The 17,511-nt window shown below is 39.8% G+C and overlaps 2 protein-coding genes across 3 annotated transcripts in view; both read right to left on the reverse strand.

The window, feature by feature from the left end:
- Nucleotides 1-353: 353 nt before the first annotated feature.
- Nucleotides 354-17,511, reverse strand: part of espn (espin) — a 38,334-nt gene continuing 21,176 nt past the window's right edge. Inside the window, exons 10-16 of one of the 2 annotated variants that reach the window (XM_080295651.1) lie at nt 15,623-15,854; nt 14,664-14,717; nt 11,429-11,574; nt 10,754-11,170; nt 3,355-3,434; nt 2,606-2,626; nt 354-2,262 (exon numbers count right to left, since the gene is read on the reverse strand). In XM_080295651.1, the coding sequence (XP_080151777.1) occupies nt 2,118-2,262; nt 2,606-2,626; nt 3,355-3,434; nt 10,754-11,170; nt 11,429-11,574; nt 14,664-14,717; nt 15,623-15,854 (1,095 nt within the window). In that variant the 3' untranslated portion in view covers nt 354-2,117. The remainder of the gene's footprint in view (nt 2,263-2,605; nt 2,627-3,354; nt 3,435-10,753; nt 11,171-11,428; nt 11,575-14,663; nt 14,718-15,622; nt 15,855-17,511) is intronic. The other variant, XM_026153949.2, reaches the window with a different exon arrangement.
- Nucleotides 3,442-10,745, reverse strand: LOC145423338 (espin-like protein). Its single transcript, XM_080295653.1, has one exon. It carries the CDS (start codon nt 8,808-8,810, stop codon nt 6,765-6,767), a length of 2,046 nt encoding a protein of 681 aa, XP_080151779.1. The 5' UTR covers nt 8,811-10,745; the 3' UTR covers nt 3,442-6,764.

A 17,511-nucleotide genomic window follows, 5' to 3' on the forward strand; every position in this document is an offset into this window, starting at 1 on the left:
AGTCCACCTCTGAATGGCTCAAAAAACCCAAAATGAAGTGGCCCATTCGAAGTCAGAACTTAAATTGGATTGAATGCTCAACAAGTCTCCAATGTGGCTTAAACAAAACAATCCAAAAGCTTCACCAACAGTTATCACAAATGCTTGATTGCAGTTCTTGCAGCCAGCAGTGGGACAACCAGTTTTTAGGCTTAGAGGACAATTCATTTTTTGTGTAGAGCCAGTGTGTTCCCGTCCATATAAGATTTTAAGCTTCTTCAAAAAAAGTATACATGACAAGTTTGTATGGGAATTAATTAGTGTTGCACAAGTATTATATTTTTTGGAAAGTAACACAAAAAACGAAGCACAGATTTTCTCTTTTTTTGGTAATTTAAGATTTAATTTCTTCAACTTTAACAGTCTGAAAATATGATTACACATTAACCAATATTCTATTCAAGCAAGGCTGAGACATGTATTATAATGCAATGTGGAAACAATGAGGTGACAAAATGCTGAGGGTCACTATGTACACAGTTTATATATAAAGAAAATCAAATGGCAATGACATTTACACCATCCTCAATTTCAATATCATATGGCATCCGATGAAAGTGAATTAGAATATATCCAAGTGATCAAACAGTCCCATGATATTCATGTGACATCGTGTGCATACTTGTAAAAATGTCCATCCAACAAAAATGAAACATCATGTTTTTAACCACCGGACAAACACAGCATGATTTAATTTCATTTAAGAGCTTTACTCTCACTTAAATTCCACTGTGCAAATGCGTGAACTGGTAAAACTTGCAGTATGTATGTCTCCTCAGTTCTGCCGAAAGTATTCAACACAGCTTTTCCAAATTTCTATTTGTTGGCCAAACTGTGCCCAACAGATGTGCGAATCATTAAGAATACTTGAAAAAGAAAAATCAGCTTTTTTGTAGTCACTGGTGTCGACTACTGAAACTGTCGTTTCACAAAATTTGTATCGTGACTATGTGTGTAAGCAGATCTGCTCATCAAAGATTTAGAGTCCAGGTTAGTGGGACAAAGACCGGAACATGACACAGGACAAAATGTTGTCTTTTCTCGAACTTTTGAAATATTTAGTGTGAAGATGACGACTGCTGTAAGTTGCCGATGTGCATTTCTTTTAAAGGCTATGCTCACATAGAGGATGCCTAGTAAGACTTTCTGTGTCTTTTCTTTTCTTCCTTTGAGAATATCCAGGAACCCCTGGGTCAAGTATGCTTAACAAAACAACACAACTTGATACGCTTTATGCAACACATGCACACAACATGTAACATTCGTGCTCAGAACAGCTTAAAGTTTAAAGTTTAGGTCACACACTGAAAAATCTCATTTGGATCCTTTTATCCTTTTCCAGTGAAAATCAATCTATATCATTTTGCATTTTCTTTTTGAAAAATAGGATATTTTATCATCTTTTGAAATCCGCTGAGAAAGCACGACAAGCTTAACTACGAGACGCTGATACGTTTGAGCAGAGATTTTGCTTTAAAAAATTGAAAAGAATTGCAACCGTGGCAGTAAAACGCTTCTATGAGACTGGTACAAAAATGTCATGACTAAGCCATGATGGAGATGTAACACTATCTACATATAGAATGCATTAGCTGCTTCATGAGTATTTTTTCCCCATTCATTACATAAAGGTGAGTGAGTCTGGCATATAGGCTTAAAAGTAGTCTCTTTCTATTATAAGTCTGTTAAATGTTCTAACTTTTGTCTAGTCTAGTGATTTGCAGGAAAGCGGATAGATGCTAAGTTCAGGACACATACATTTATCGGGTCACAAGAATCAGTGCATCTCAGAACTGTTGTTAATGTTAAAAAAATGAAGAAAAAAAACAAGATTTTGTGTCAATAAAACAGGTGCAGGGTCATCCCAAGCTGAGCCTCAGAGCCCGTGTGGACAGCAGCAGCCACAGCATGGCCCTGTGTGTCTGGAGGCCAAAGAGTAACACACAGTTTAAAGGAAGACCAGCTTTTCCCCTGTGGACCTGTGCAGTGTGGGATGCAGGATCAGGGAGGGGGAGGCATTGGTATAAGTTGGGGTGGGGAGCGCTGCAGGGCAGAGGATGGGGAGATGATCCTGTTTACTATTTGGGTATATCCCCTTTCTTCAAAATGAGCTGCCGCTGCCAGGGCGCCAGTTTGGTCTCGTCATAGCCTAGGTTTCGTATTCGCTCCAACTCTGTCTTCTCCTCGATCTCCTTCACCTTTTTGGCCTGCTCCTCTTCTTTTCTACGTGCACCCATAAAGGATAATTCACAGTAGTTAGAGTTGTACAGTAAATCTTCAGTTTATAGTTGTTACTTCTAACATATGCAAATGACCACATCTCAAGACACGAAGCACTCAGAAGCACAAACCACCACCAAGGCATCTCACTTTTTGGGCAGTATTTACTGTTAAAAGAATAGTACTGTATTTTCTGTATATTACATTTTTTTTCTTTGCTCTTTTTAAACGTAATTAAAGAAGTTTTTAATCCATTGATCTCAGACTCACAGCACCTAACAAATTTCTCATTCAACACATTTTTTGTTACGTGTTGTATAAAGCAGAATGAATAAAATTTTCTTACCTTTTCTGTTCCCTGTCACATCAGGAGATGGTGAGCACAAGAAGACAAGGTTTAAATATCTTAAACAGCAACAGCAGTTAATTCACAAGTTAAAGCAATTAAATGATAATTTTAACACGTGCAAGTGACAAAATAGGAAGTACACTTTATACTCTAAACATCAAGTTCAAATTGTTCAACAATAAATGTCACAAAGAAGGCTAAAGATCGCACAAATCTTGAGGTAAAGCTGAATTAGTCAATATATTTTTGCTTCCACTGGAGGAAAAAAATGAATGAAACCTTTCATGTAAAGTTCTCGACTCTTTTACTTCTTCCAGGCTCTGATTTATGGATTTAAAAACAGATACAAAACTAGCCTTTTACTTTTAGTGCATATGAGCATATGACGCACCTGCAGTTTTGATTAGGTCCAACATTTTCCCAATGCAAACACAAAAAATACATTTAGTAAGCTGGGTATTTCTGAATATTTGCAGAAGAGCAGAAGAGCTTCTTGAAATGCAAATAAACAGTAAATTAATAAAGAAGGCCTGCAATGGCAAGAATTTAAAGTGCTTTCCTGTGAAAAAAAAAACTCTCTAGTAACAAAACCCCCCAACTGGTTCGATGTTTTGGTGGCATCACAGCCACTAAGTGTTTTCTGCCAACTTATTCCAGCCCAGAGCGCCTTTATGTCATCCATTTGGGTTAAGCACTACTAACCTGCCACCAAAAATGAGATGTGCTGAGTAACACTGGCTACTCACCTCTCTTCATCCATTTTCTTCTTCATCATGTCTCTCCTCCAGGCTGGCATTGACGCCAAGCGTGCCGCCTCCTCCTCAGCCTGTAAGGGGACAGAGGGGTCCGGGGAGAGACAGAGATAGGGGCCCACAGCAGTCAGCAATGAATTTGTACTTTTAAAGTATCTTCTGTTGTGAGGAGACTTGTGTCAAGTTTAAGAGAAATCGCGAGTGCAAAATGTGTACTACATGTATTTGGTAAATGTGAGCAAGTTCTTCAGTCAGTTAAGTAGCTAACTCTGCTACAGACTTCACTTGCATCATCTTGTGTGCAACCTTCTTCTTTAAAAAAGTAGTAATCTCAGTCTTCACCTTTAGGTTAGCACACAGTCATGAACAGATGTGCCCCATGAGATCATTTTTAAAATATCTGGTTATAATACACCTGGATATAATAATAGATGTGTTAACATTTGAAATATTTGGAAATTACTATTGAGTCTATTATATTAAATTAAAGGTGATATTGAGATGATTTATGTCGGTAGCACTGCATAAATCATCACTAAAGCAGGCAAGCACCTGCATAAAGAACAACTGTAATGAAATGTTAGTCCAGTCTGTTTGTTTGTGCAGATTCTCAAATGTCAGTTTTAAACAAATGGCCTTTATGTAAGACTTAAGAACCTAAACAATGGTAACCCAATATAGTTGAAACTAATGTATGAATTCACCAAAACAAACAGATCTCACAAAATGTCTGCTTCTGCTGTTTGTTTAAAATGAAACAAAGCCTTTGAAAAGGACAGTGTTTTACAGGATATTCTCTGTGTACACATATGGTAACTGGATCCCTTTTTTCCCTTTCAGGCTGTAACTGGAGGTGGAGCGGGAGAGAAAGAAGGCAGCCATCTTGGATTTCTCATCTTCGCCCAACTAGACACATTACCCTTCTGCATTCATTTTACTGAAGGATTTCACTTGCCCTAGCCAGTGTGAATCCAGGTAAGATTATCTATGGAATTAATATTTAATGAGTCCCCTGGGAATTTTGCCTCAAAAAAAAAAAAGAAAAAAGAAAAAGAAAAAAACATGGAGAAAACAAACCAAAATAAACAAATTTACACCGCCCCCCACCAAAACTCTTCACCAAAAAGTAGCTGATAGTAGCTATTAAAGGTTTAAACTAAGTGTGATCAAGTCAACTGGCAGTTAAGTAAGAGTGACAGTTAAGCCAACCAATTAAAAAAGAAAAAGCTGCAAAATACGAATTAAGCAGCTCTCTTGATGGGCTTAATAAAGTTTTTTGGTTTTGTGGGCCATATTTGTAGTGTCAGTGGACATCCACAAGGGTCAGAACACACAACCCTTTGCTGTGCCTGCATACTGTTTGGGATTATAACAATTGTAGGCTATTAGATTTATAAATTTGGAAGTGTGAAAATGACATTGTATTATTAAGATGAAGTTATTGCCTAGACTTTGCTGTGCTAGCAGCTATTTCAATAATCAATAATAGTTTTAGGTAATTTTATTGAATCTAGCATTATTTTTTGTCTAATGAAAGAAAAATAAACAAATAAACTGTAGTTCAGTCAAGACTAATTCTGTTGATACTGTAATTACTACAGCAACTTGACCTCCAGTTCCATATATGCAAGAGCGCATTGTGCAAGCTCAGCAGATTACATCATAGTCTATTATAGTTTTGCCCATCTGTTAAGGCAGTGTTGTTACTAACATCACTCTTTACTGCATTGTGTACGTGCTCCAACTCTGCCTGAAATATTGTGCAAAGGGGAAAAAGTTTGATAGAAAGTGGCTTTAGGTTTACCAGCTGACTGCCTTCTCGTGCGACCTGCAAGTTGATAAAGATTCACTGTAACCTCCTTATGGCTCCTGTAAGCCACAGATAGAAGGACAGCAGGGGGTGTTAAGAGGGTTATTCCAAGGTAATCTTGATGCAATAGAACAGACACTATGAGAATAGTGTGCAGTGTGCGGTTTATTGCATCGACAAGCACTGCACTTGAGGATTACACATTGAAGAGTGTGTGTTTGACAGTTGCTCTTTCATTGGTAAATCAGTGTCGTTATGTAAGTTCTCAAAAGGATGGAAACAATATCTTAGGTAATCTATTGTTTTTGCCTTTTTGCCACACAGGTGCATCAGTGCAAAAACTCCAAATGGTTAATTGCTGCTTAAATCTGCTAATCCCCAAAAATGACAGTTTTATTTACTTATAACACCAACCTAGAAACCAATAAATAGAAGAACATGAAATCAATTATGGAAACTCTGAGCCAATATTTGAAATATACTTATATAATAACATAAGCAAACAATGGAATAAACACCATAAAGCAGTTGTAACATTTTAATGTGATGTTTTATTTAAGTTAAAGCTTTGACTGGTGAATACTTTTAAATATGCTCAGAGAAAATAATTGTAACTTTTGAACCATTTTCACCATATTTCACCAATTCTGTAATGTTTATTAAAAGGCACACCTTATAAGTAAATAATCCACTTGAATTTAAACAAAGACATTTGTGAACCACTAAGTAGTTCTAAACTTCAAACCCACTAAAGACTGAGCTACTTTCTCTTTCAGTTCAAGCAAAAAGGAACCATTTAGACAGTAAGGCCATTTTCCCCTTCACTAATTATCAAGAATGAAGGTAGAACAGAGGCCAGATGCTGCTCACTCGCTGTCACTTGCTGTTTTTGTGTGAGTTCACTGGCTAAAAATGTGACAAAGAGGAGAAAAAGGGACACGTTTGATCATGTGCATAGAAAGAAAGATAAATGGAAATGTAACTTTTATGTAGCAAAAACTGTGTGCAATTCCATGTCATTTTTTAAAGTCGGTGGAATATATGGATGTTATCTATAGACCTGAGTCTGTCACTTAAAAGTGAGCCACATCTTCTTATGCACATTACTAATACCAGTGCCAATTAATCACCTACTGTATGAAAATGAGATGGGATAAAACCCTCACATAAACGCAGTCTGAAATATTCAGTGTAAAACAACTATGCAGAGTTTTACTAATCATCCCCATTACAAAGATGACCCAAAGAAACAAACAGCATTGATTTTTATGGCAAATCTTTTCCTTTTAAACTTTTTTTTCCTTTGTGTTTTGTGGCAATCAATCATACTTCGTCTGAAAAGCTCTTGGTTTCACACAATATGTGCATCTTTTGTAATACAATGCATACTTTCCTCCACTTAAACATACAGAAGCGATAATGTTAGCACAGCAGCATGGATGCTCTTTGCTGCAGTTAAGTCCATTACGTGACATGACCTAAACATTAACAAAGCAGATTAGGTTCTCTTGTCAGCATGTTGCACTGTGCGTGCTAGTTTTCCACAATTGATCTTAGCAGTGAACCTTCAGCACAACCTTAGCCTACATAGCTATTAGATATCAAAAAGTTCAGCTTCCTTTTCTTTCCAAAAAGCAAAGCTTCGGTCAATGTATTTGATGATTTCCTCATTGCTGAACTCTTTAAGCTCATAGATGACTTTAATTGAATCTTCATTGGGTTCTTCTTTGGGTGGAGGTTTATCAACGTGGGGTTCTTCTTTGACTTTAACAGTAACAGGTTGGGCATCTTTCACTGGACATGGTGTTGCTGTGTCTGGAAGTGTCTCAACTTTAGCTGTTGCTTCAACATGTTGCACGCTTGCCAAGTCCTGCATGTGGTCCGGCTCTGAACCTTTCCCATTAGAAATTGCAGGCTTATTTAAACTGACATTCCCCTGAACACTGTCCTCCACTGAGTCCTTGGGGGGTCCCTGCTCCACACACTGACCATCGTGAGCCACAGCAGGTGACGAACCTTCAGAAACCCCCGAATGTGAGACTGGTAAGGAGGGTTGTTGTGATGGTGCAGGTGGTGCAGAGTGTGCATTCGAAAGTGGGAGTTCAGGAGGTGGTGGGTGGGATGGTGGGGGAGGGAGTGTTTCCTGCATTGACATTATGGACATGTCAGGAGACATGGAATGTAGCGATGCTGTCAGCATGCCTCCTCCCTCACCCGAGTCTCCAAAGTACTTGACTTTTATGTCCTCAAAACCATCCGCCCAATCTCGCTTCTCGCACTCAATTTCCTCCATGACCTCCTTGTGAAACTGCCTTATGACCTCCCATTTGTGGCTGCCAAGACGGTCAAACATCTCATAGCATAAAAGGTGTCGGAATTTCCGCTCACTTCGAGACATGTTCATTTCCAATAGCTGGAAATAGCCAAGCATGAAAAGGTCAAGAGTTAGGCTTTCATAGCTCACAGTTAACCCGTTGATGTGTGGCAGGAAATGCTGTGGCCAATAGATCATCTGAGCACGACTCAGCCGGCGGATCTGGCGTGTGGGCACTTGACTCATGATTGCCCTCCAGTGGCCAATCAGATTCCCTACTACCTGCTTTGATTTCATAAATAGGAGGAGTTTATCGTCTTCACTGTGCATCTCTCCACCAATCTGTGCACTAAATTGGCTGTAGTCCTCCCAGTCCACATCTAAATGATTTCGCCTCCTGCCAGTATATCTAGTCTGATAAGACTCAGAGACTGTATACTTCCGCCAATGTTCAAGGAACAGGAAGACAATTCTCTCTTTCCTCATTTCAATACATTCCTGGACATAGCTTAGATCTGTCTGCACCTCCAAGCTTCTTGTTAGTTGATCATTATTTAAAACAGGGTCTGCAGAAAGAACCTGGCTGAACTGTTCAATATTAGTTGGTGCCATTGCCTCAGAAGACATATATGTCTTAGGAGCATGAGATGCGGTGATAGCTGGTTCTTCAACAAGTGGTAAGACTGATTCCTCCACTGAAGTTAAACCACCATTGGTATTGGATTCCAGTATGGAAGCAGAGGAACAAGGGACCTCATCCTCACAGACTGTCTCTGGATGATAACTAGACTCACTTACCACAGGGAGTGACCTCTTGCGTTTGTAAACCCTATTTGCTTGGTTATCTGCAGACTGCGGCTGATTCTGAACTTCATAATTAGCCTTTAGGTTCTTCACTGAAACGCCGCACTGCTTTATTTCCTTTTCTACATCCTCTCTTGTTGAAAAGGATTGAGAGCGTCCCATAATTCCAGCTGATCCCACTGACTGACCTGTGCTCACATTTCTTGTGTCTTCTTGGGAATATCCAGGACATATAAGATCCAAGATGTCTATCTCTTTGCCTCCCAGAGTGGCAAGAAGGATAGCCATACTCTTTAGGAGGGTAGAAATCTTGCTGCACCAGGCTGGAAGATCTTCAGCTTTGCCATGCACCTGCTTTGGATTGACTGAGAAGTGCCCCTGATTGAGAGCAGCAGAAACTGGTAGAAGCTGGTGAAGCTCCTGCTCCAATTCACTCAGTTCCTTCTCGACTTCTGATACCTTATGCATAACCTGTAGGTTCTCAATTTGCTTCTCAATTCGGTTCAGGTCGGCCTCAGTCATCAGTTCACCAAATGGGCCCAAAATGGCATTGTGGGCGTGGGAGTAGTGCCATTCCAGAGGCTGGTACTGCCCAGTTGATGCAAACTAAATCAGAGGTCAAAGGAGACCAATAGGACAAGGAAAAAAAAAGGAGGAAGGAGGGAGGGATTCCTTCAGCTTGAATTTCCTGGTACGAACACACGCTTCAGTGCAAATCCATCCTAACACACAGGATTTACATGGATTTAGTGGTGCAATGGCACTGCCTGATTACAAGCACAAAGCTTTCCAATGGAATTTTGAGTCAAAGAACAGTGACTACTTTGTTGAGTTATATGCGAAATTATATGTCAGCTAGACCAATACTGGCATGCAAGAGTTACAACATGTTAGTATTTGTATTTTAGGCACTTAACACTGCAGATGTTTCACAACATTTGCGTAATGCCTCTTAAAAGGCTCTATTCTGTTTTTATGAGCCAGTGTTTACTTTTGTCTGATATTTTTTTTATGCATCTACACAACACTTCTACTACAAGGACACTGACACTGCAAACCATTGGCGTTACTCTTTATGAGATCATGATCTGCTCGCACCCTGCCAGCTTCTCCCCCCCAAAAAAGATGTTGGGGAAATTAAAAAAAAGACTGCTACAATGATTAGATAGAGATGATTTAAATAAAAAAAAAATCCTCAATGGACACAAGTTTTCAGTATTGTTAATATGCTATTTGTGTTACTGTTGGTATCAATAATGGTTGACTTGTAGTGTGAATGGACTCGGCATCACACCACTGAATCAGCATGTAAGAACTTGGAACAGCAAAACTCCACCATCAAACACCAGCCCACACTGTGAACCCATTAGTCAAGTGTGCCAAATTCTGTGATGGTTGTTGTAGCCAAGTATTCAATTCAGTGCACTCCAAAAAGGTCTGCTATGGGCAAGAAGTACAAATACGAACAAGAAACATGTGAAGAAATGCAAAAGAAGTGGATAAATAATTGAAAAATGTGAGAACAAGGAGATGATCATTTTGTGGACGTGAACATGTTTTCATGTGTTATTAGCTTATGTGTTACCAGTTTAATGTTTTTATGAAAAAAATGGAACTAAACAATTAAAACACTGCACGTGAGCAGTGTGTTTAAGCTTGTTGTTTAGTGGTGCAGCATTACAATTCCTTAGATAGCAGTAAATTATTAATCAGTCAAATTTAATCAAGCATGTTACATACTACTAGGGTCCTTCTTGTATTACACAGGATTAGCAAGTGTTCAGATTGTTCCGGTACAAACATCTTGTCTAAATAGTCATAATATAGTGCTATGACTGTGCATCAGTGTATGCTGGCTGTAGTCCTTGAGAAAAATATGACCCCACTGAATGCTTAGCTTTAAACTAGCGACTTCTAAGAAAAGCTAACACAAAGAGCAAGAATGATCTCATGCAAAAATGGAACTAAATTAAACATGCCTTCGCACAATGCCAGTGTTCAAAGCATAGACAGTATAAAACATGGATGTAGTTTCTGGCTAGGAAGTGCTTTAAACCTGCTAAAAAGTCTATTTTTGCAAATCTTGTTCATACCATGTTTCAAAATGGCAGATTATCTGTGAAAATGTCTTGTGGTTGCCAGTGAGTATGTGGTTTCACAGTCAAAACTCCTCATCACATCCTTTTTATTCCCAAAATCAAGACGGTGATGGAGAAAACGCTCATCTTGAGGTTTCAAAACAAGACTGCAGAAGCAGTGGGTGATGTAACAGTAGCTACGTCCATCTTTTATACTGTCTGTGGTTCAAAATCACAAACTTCCACGCTCAAATCCAAGCAACAGCTATCCCCTTTGCTTTGCTCATGATCTGAATCTGAAGTCACTTCTAGTCATTTTTACTGTACACTGTTAAATTTATAGGCCCACAAATGGGATAGCTAATGACACTCAGCCATTATGCCTACCTTGCGTTTGTGCTCTTCTTCCTCTTGCATCTTGACCTGAAGCTTGCGCACCATCACCTGCCTTTTCCATTCAGGGATGGCTTTCCCTTGTTCATCGTGAGTAGGCACTAGAGCCTCAACATCTGTGAGGCTCGTCTTCCTCCCTGAATCCGCTTTTGCTGTGCCTCCACCACTGTTCCCATTGATCACAGAGTTGGAGGACAGCTGCTCGTTGCTCCCAGATGTTGACACGGTCCTGCCAGATCCGGAGCCAGCGGGGCTGGGGCTGGGGCTGGGACTGGGGCTGGGACTGGGACTGGGACTGGGGCTGGGGCTCGGATTGGTGGGTTGTGAGGTCACTGGTGTGCTGGTTGGCGGAGGGGATGGCGGTTTGGCTGGTGGGCTAGATGATCGACTCTCTGGAGATGTAGAGTTTTCCTGAAGAGAAATAAAGGCACAGATGGAAAAAAACAAACAAACAGGAGTCACATAAATTTTAACACATGTGGCTAAAAGAGAGTGAGATTTTGACTTTCACAAATCAGGCCAGAATGTGGTTAGATTCACATATAGTTCATTCAAAATAGAGAGCGTGACATCAAATCCACAGTTGATTGTAAAAACTGTGAGTTAACTTTCAGAACGATCCCTTCTGCATGAGTCACTGTCTGTAGCTAAGGAAGCTAAGTGACCTACATTGTTTCCTGTGGGCCCGCTGTTGGAAAACACAGTGGTGTAGCCTTTACTGTGAGGTGTGGGCTTGAGGCTCTTCCCTGCCTTGATCTCTGCCAGCAGCTCCGAGTTGTCGCCGGTGGGGGACATCATGTTGAAAGATTTTGCGCCTGCGGACAAAAGGACGGAGCAGGCAAGTGAAACCAGGTAGAAAGATTGAGCAGAGAGAGATGGATACAGACAGACTGAGAGAGATAGACTGATGAGGAGAAGAAGGGCTTGAGTGGCATTTCACTGTTAAATATTTCATCCAATCAGCAAGGTAACAATGCTGACCTGGAGCATGTTGGACAATGATGGGAGGTCATAATGGTATTCTAAACCTCACTCATGGATAAGCTAGATACGTTTCTTTTTAGATTTGATTACTCTGGTTGGCATCTGCCTTTATTCCTGCTGGGGTCGAATGTTTGCTGGAGACGTAAATATCGTTGGGCAACTGTTAAATCGGCCAACAGCTGGAGTGAGCCAGGATTAAATGAGGATGAGCAATTAAATATACTTTCATTACAGTGAACTCAAAGAACAGAGACACACATTCTCTTTCATTGTCATCTGACCATTATCGTTACAGCTCAGCTGCTGTTAAACACCCTAAAAAGATATACATTCAGTTCCCGTTTACAATAATCTACTGAATGAATCCTTCAACAAATTTAACTACACTTCAACTTCAAACTCTGTTTCAATGCAATTGAAAATTAACTTCATTTTCACTTTTAAAGGAAAAATAAAATTGGTCCTATGCCAATCAGGCAATGTCAAAATATGCCGCTAATTTATGCAATTATACATATAGATCAGCTTTTCAAAATGATTATACTAACCATAAAGAAAACCATAAAGTACTGCATGCAAGCACCACTGCAGCTGTCGTTTGAGTTCTTAAGCAAGAAAACATTTAAAGTGTAAATGGAAAAAGCTCAAAGATGATGCTGTAGTGCACAACAAACAGTTACGCATATCTTTTTACCAGGATTTAAATGTAGAATATTTTGAAGCAAACGCACAAAAGGACACCTCACCTGTTTTTGCGAATGTTTTTTTCTAGGAAAATAAATATCCTCAATCCTTCATTGTTTACTCATCCTCTATGTGCAGAATGGAAAAAAACAAAACAAAAAAGAGTCCTACTGAAAAAGTGCTCCCTGTTGAGACAACCGCAATGCTCCGGCCGGACACAAAGACTCGCTAGCGTGCCACCCCACCTCACTCTCCCTGCTCTCTCTGTCTCTCTCGTGGGGAGGAGAGAACAGCTTTCCATTAAAGACCTATCATCACAGTTGGGGGAAATCTAAAGGAATCACCCGTAACTGGAAGTGACAGCCAGCCATTGGCAAGCCAGCTAGGAATTAACACACACAAACGCACACACGCACACCGTGTTTCAATCCCCGGCTTCTCAGTGCCCACAGCCAGACCAAGATTCAGTTCGCTCGACCTGATAAACTGTTTCGAGACACATACAGCTGTCCCTCATATTTTCTGCATCACATAGAGAGAGAAAGAGAGATAGAGAGAGAGAGAGAGAGAGAGCGAAAGAGCGAAAGAGAGAGAGATTTGCCTGTGTGTGACACCACTAAGCCTTTTTACAATGTGTGCTTGATTGAAACTGTGGCCTGTGTAAAGCTTCAGGATAAAAAAGAAAGAGCTGAAACACCTTTGACAGCTATTTAAATTCATTTTAAAAAGCTCAGTACATCGCACGAGAGGTACAAATCTAAAATATCCTGGGCTAAAATGTAACTAGATCAGTTGCACATAAGCATGATTAAATGCTTTTTCAAACTTAAAAACAGCTAAACAACATTAAACAGCTGTATCTTTCAAAAAAAAAGACACATTCTAAGTTGGTGTGCTTGCAACTTTTTGAAAAGAGATTAAAATGTGTGTTTTTGAGTCTTTGCTAGTACGATTGTATTTAGCCTGGGATGTGGGTGGAGAGAGGGTGGAGGTTTGATGAAGAGACTCACACAGTGGGCAAACAGTGTGACATGTTCCTATGGCGTGTTGCTGTTAAGGTCAGCTATGACCTATGATATAAAAAGCAGGATCCTTTGCACCCTTACAAACAGAAAACCACAGGGACACAAACCTCTTCATTCAGCCGCCTGGTTTGTTGCTCCAAGATTAATAGAAGGTTTTTAATTTTATGGCCTGTTTATCACTACTGGTTAATTCTGTTGAACAAATCATTAGATGAAAATGTGCGCAGTACAATATAAAAGGTAAGCGGTTGTTCTCAATAGAAGAGCAACAGGACAATAAAGGACTCGTAACCATCGCCATTGTTGCAGCAGCATTTGGAATTTGCGACTTGTTCTGCTGCTGTGGCGACAACGAGTGTTTGAGCTGTAAATTTATCTTAAGCTCTCAAACGAGTTGGTGGTGTTTCATTTTATGACCACTAAACAACTTGTTTAACAGTGTCACGCGACTCATGCCATTAGCGAGCACACACCACTCTTTAGCTTTAAGTCTTTTATTGCTCTCCTACCATTGGTCGGCAGAAGGAGCATGAACAGATAGGACAGTTGGATAATTGCTGAACAAAGCATACAGATAACATAAAGAGACTGTAAAAAGGTATAATTGTCACTTATGCTATAGCCAGGTTATATTTTAATGGTGCGTTTACTTACAGCTTTGTTTAAGGTAACAAAACGCCTCGCCTGCTGTACTTGTTACAAAATGTTTCTTAATTAGATTGTAATGTTGAATTTTCTGTTATTCTGTGTTTTATGTTGCCGTTTCACTGATTCTGAAATCTTAGTAAAAATCTTTTTTTTTTTATGTTGTTTTACCTTGAATACAGTCACTCTGCACTAATACTAGTCCTCACTGTATTGACCATGCGGCATTGGGTAAAAATAGATAAAAAAATGTAGGTAATCATTCAAACATTGCCTTTGTTAACAGCAATTACGGTCACATTGTACTTAAAAGTAAATTTCTTTCAGTTCAGTTTTCAAAGGGTGATAGAACAGCTGCTTTGATAAATTGGATACATATGGTTTGAAATAACATCTCATATAAAGTTATTTACATAAAATGCTATGGACAGGTTAAAATGCTCTAGAATTTAGACAAATGTTATAAAATGTCATGTAAGTGGGAAGGACAACTGTGAACTCTGAACGTATCTAAACAGGATGAAGTGATTTAGCTTAAATGCAATTGATTCGCAGTCTCTACTTACTCTTCATCTGTCTAAGTGCTCCTCCCTCAGCCTGTGAGGCAGAGTTATCTCCGCCTTGACAGAGCACATGGTGGCAGGCAAGAAGAGGGAAAAAACAAAAGAAACAAAACAGAGAGAAGTGCATGGAGAGCAAACAGGAGAGATAAAGAACATGTAAACAGAAACGTATAAAGCAGAAAAGCAATGCTGAATTGAAAGTGACAGTTTATAACCAGGCGACATCAATGTATTTAGAATTACAAGAGAAAAAAGTATTTTGTATGTGTCACTCTTCATGTAATATCTTTATCAGGTAAAACTGATATCTGCCTATCATTAACAAATTCTTTAAGCAAAGATTTTTGGTATTTTTGCTCAGTTTCCAGTTTGCTTTTGTAGTATACTGACCAATAGTATAAGCAGGAAGTTATGTATGTAGACATGTATGCAAAGAATGGCAGATGTCAGCTCCAAGAACTGGATTTGTCATAATCAAATTTAGGAACTTCACTTTCACTGAATTTCCTTGTATATTAATGAGTTTCTAGAAAAAGGAAATGCATTAATAAACGTTAGAACAAGATAAATATTTTGTTTTTCCGATCACAAATCTTAAAACACTTATGCATTTTAAAATTCCACATTTTTAGCACTTAAAAAACAGCCTTATACAAAAGTTAAAATTTCCCTGCAACTCGAGCGGCATGTGCACCGTCAGACTGCATCATCCAGTGCGTCCAGGGCACTTAAGGAAATGGCTGAACACTAAACCAGTTCTCAGGGTAATGCTAGCGCTACATCATTAATTTATAATCTCTTATTTAGAATGCTAGGGTCAGACTCAACTCATCTTTACCCAGGGTGATTACTTTGTAGCCATTAATACACCAGTCTCTGCTTTCTAGGACTAATATAGCAGGAAACAAAGATGGGGGGAAAAGTATTGAGATTAGGGAAAAAAGCAGGTTTGGTTGACTTACTTCCTGATGACGAAGATGGGCGTCGTTGATTGGTGGGCGTGGCGTTGGCATTATTTTGAGGGGTTTGTGTCTCCGGAGGCAGAGGAGGAGGTGGCGGGGGTGTTGGCATTGGATTGCTTGGGGGAAGAGGTGGTGGTGGAGGAGGTGGTGGTTGAGGGACAGATTCCTCTGTAGTCCCATTTTCAGAGCTTTGGGCGGGATTTTCATTTGGCTCCTCCAATAACACAGAACCCTGAACCAGCAAAAGGGAGAGCAAAAAAAATGTCACTCATTCTGCATTCTGAGGTTTTGTCTTAAAAACGACATTGTTGTTAACTGGAAACACTGCTTTATCCTGAAAGAATTAAAATAACACTTATTTTTGCTCCACAAATTAAATATTTTTTTTGCATACTCTTGAGAGTTTCTTTGCGCCTTACAAAAACAGTTTGTTTTTTTTCAGTGTTGGAAATATTAAAAAAAATTCACTGGTGAAAAAAAGATGCCACGACATTTATCTAAAATAATATCTGAGAAAGCTTGAGATTCCTGCGCTGAGGCTTGACAGGCGCAAATGTATAGTGGCACCATACCTCAGCTTCCTCCTGTCTTTCATTAACTCATAACAACACAATGCCTTTTGCTAATAACAGCTAATATGACATAATCTCAAGGGGGAAAGGTCTGAGGGGAAAACAGCCATCTGTCACTGCCCCACCCAGTGCATACGTCTGACACACTCTGAAAGTGTGCCGTACCTCCTGTGGAGACAAATTAATAGACCATGACATTTAACTCGACTCCACCGCTCCATTATTCCTCAGACGTGTGCTTGTCATTGTTGCCGCCTTTACTTTTCAAACCCCCCAGAGAGCTGGAAGGGGGTTGGCCATGTCCAGATGGGTCTTGGCAGCACGTGCCGCTTCTGCTGATTAGCCAGCCCATCTGCTAGGGTTGTGCTGAGACCAGGAGGGGCCCCGCTGAGGCCTTAATTGGCTCAATGAGGATTATAACCCATGTCATCCAAAACACCCCCACCCCTGATACCCATGAGATTATAAGAACACCTCTCTAGGGATGTTGGTGAGAGTCTGCCAGATTCTATTCATTCAGCTGCCTGTGAAGGTATGTGGCAACAAGCACACAGCTTATATTTAATACTGGGATTGACATGCAAATGCGAACAGAAATTTTCCTTGATCAACTTTTCAGGGCACCTACAATGGCACATAATTTTGGACTAACCTTTTGTCCTTTCTGGGGAAATTCTGTTGTGCAAGCGCATTATGTCAATGGTGACCGAGTAGGCTAATAAATAGTGCCTAAGTCAATAAAAAAGCATTATCAAAATGTTTGCATTGCAGTCTGATGTACATGTGGGGGATTTTATTACAGCCTAACACATACAAGCTGGCCACTTATCTAACAAATACGTTCAGCTTCAGTGGGATTCTCCTTTTTGTGTCCCTTTCGTTGGTGATTTCTTGCTAAGTGCTTTGTTGTCAGCGATCATACTGAGTTTGATCTACTGTAGCCTCTTGGACAGTTTACACAATGGGGTGGAGACTCAAGAGGCAATGGAAATAAGGGGATAATTTGGATCAGGTGGCAAACAAAAGCTCAAGAGGACGCAACATTATATAACATGCTGAGTGGCAATGCTTAGGCAAATAGTGGAGCCAGTTTTGTAACCGAATGCCATCGTCAGCAAGCTAAACCTCAGACTGGAATGACCTTATAAGGAGTTAAGAAAGGAAAAAGGAGAAAAGGAGCCTTCATGGAAGAACCAGGGCACACTATGTCAACCCACTACTAACCTTACATCCATCAGACATCAGCTCATGTACTGACTTTCAATGTCACCAAAAATAGTGAGATAACTGAATTATAACAAAGTAATATTTATTTTT

Source organism: Astatotilapia calliptera, chromosome 20 (assembly GCF_964374335.1).
Source record: "Astatotilapia calliptera chromosome 20, fAstCal68.1, whole genome shotgun sequence".
Classification (NCBI taxonomy): domain Eukaryota; kingdom Metazoa; phylum Chordata; class Actinopteri; order Cichliformes; family Cichlidae; genus Astatotilapia; species Astatotilapia calliptera.

What these genes read in the sequence shown, in the direction of transcription:
- LOC145423338 (XM_080295653.1), bottom strand. Translation starts at nt 8,810, where the DNA reads ATGACTGAGGCCGACCTGAACCGAATTGAGAAGCAAATTGAGAACCTA.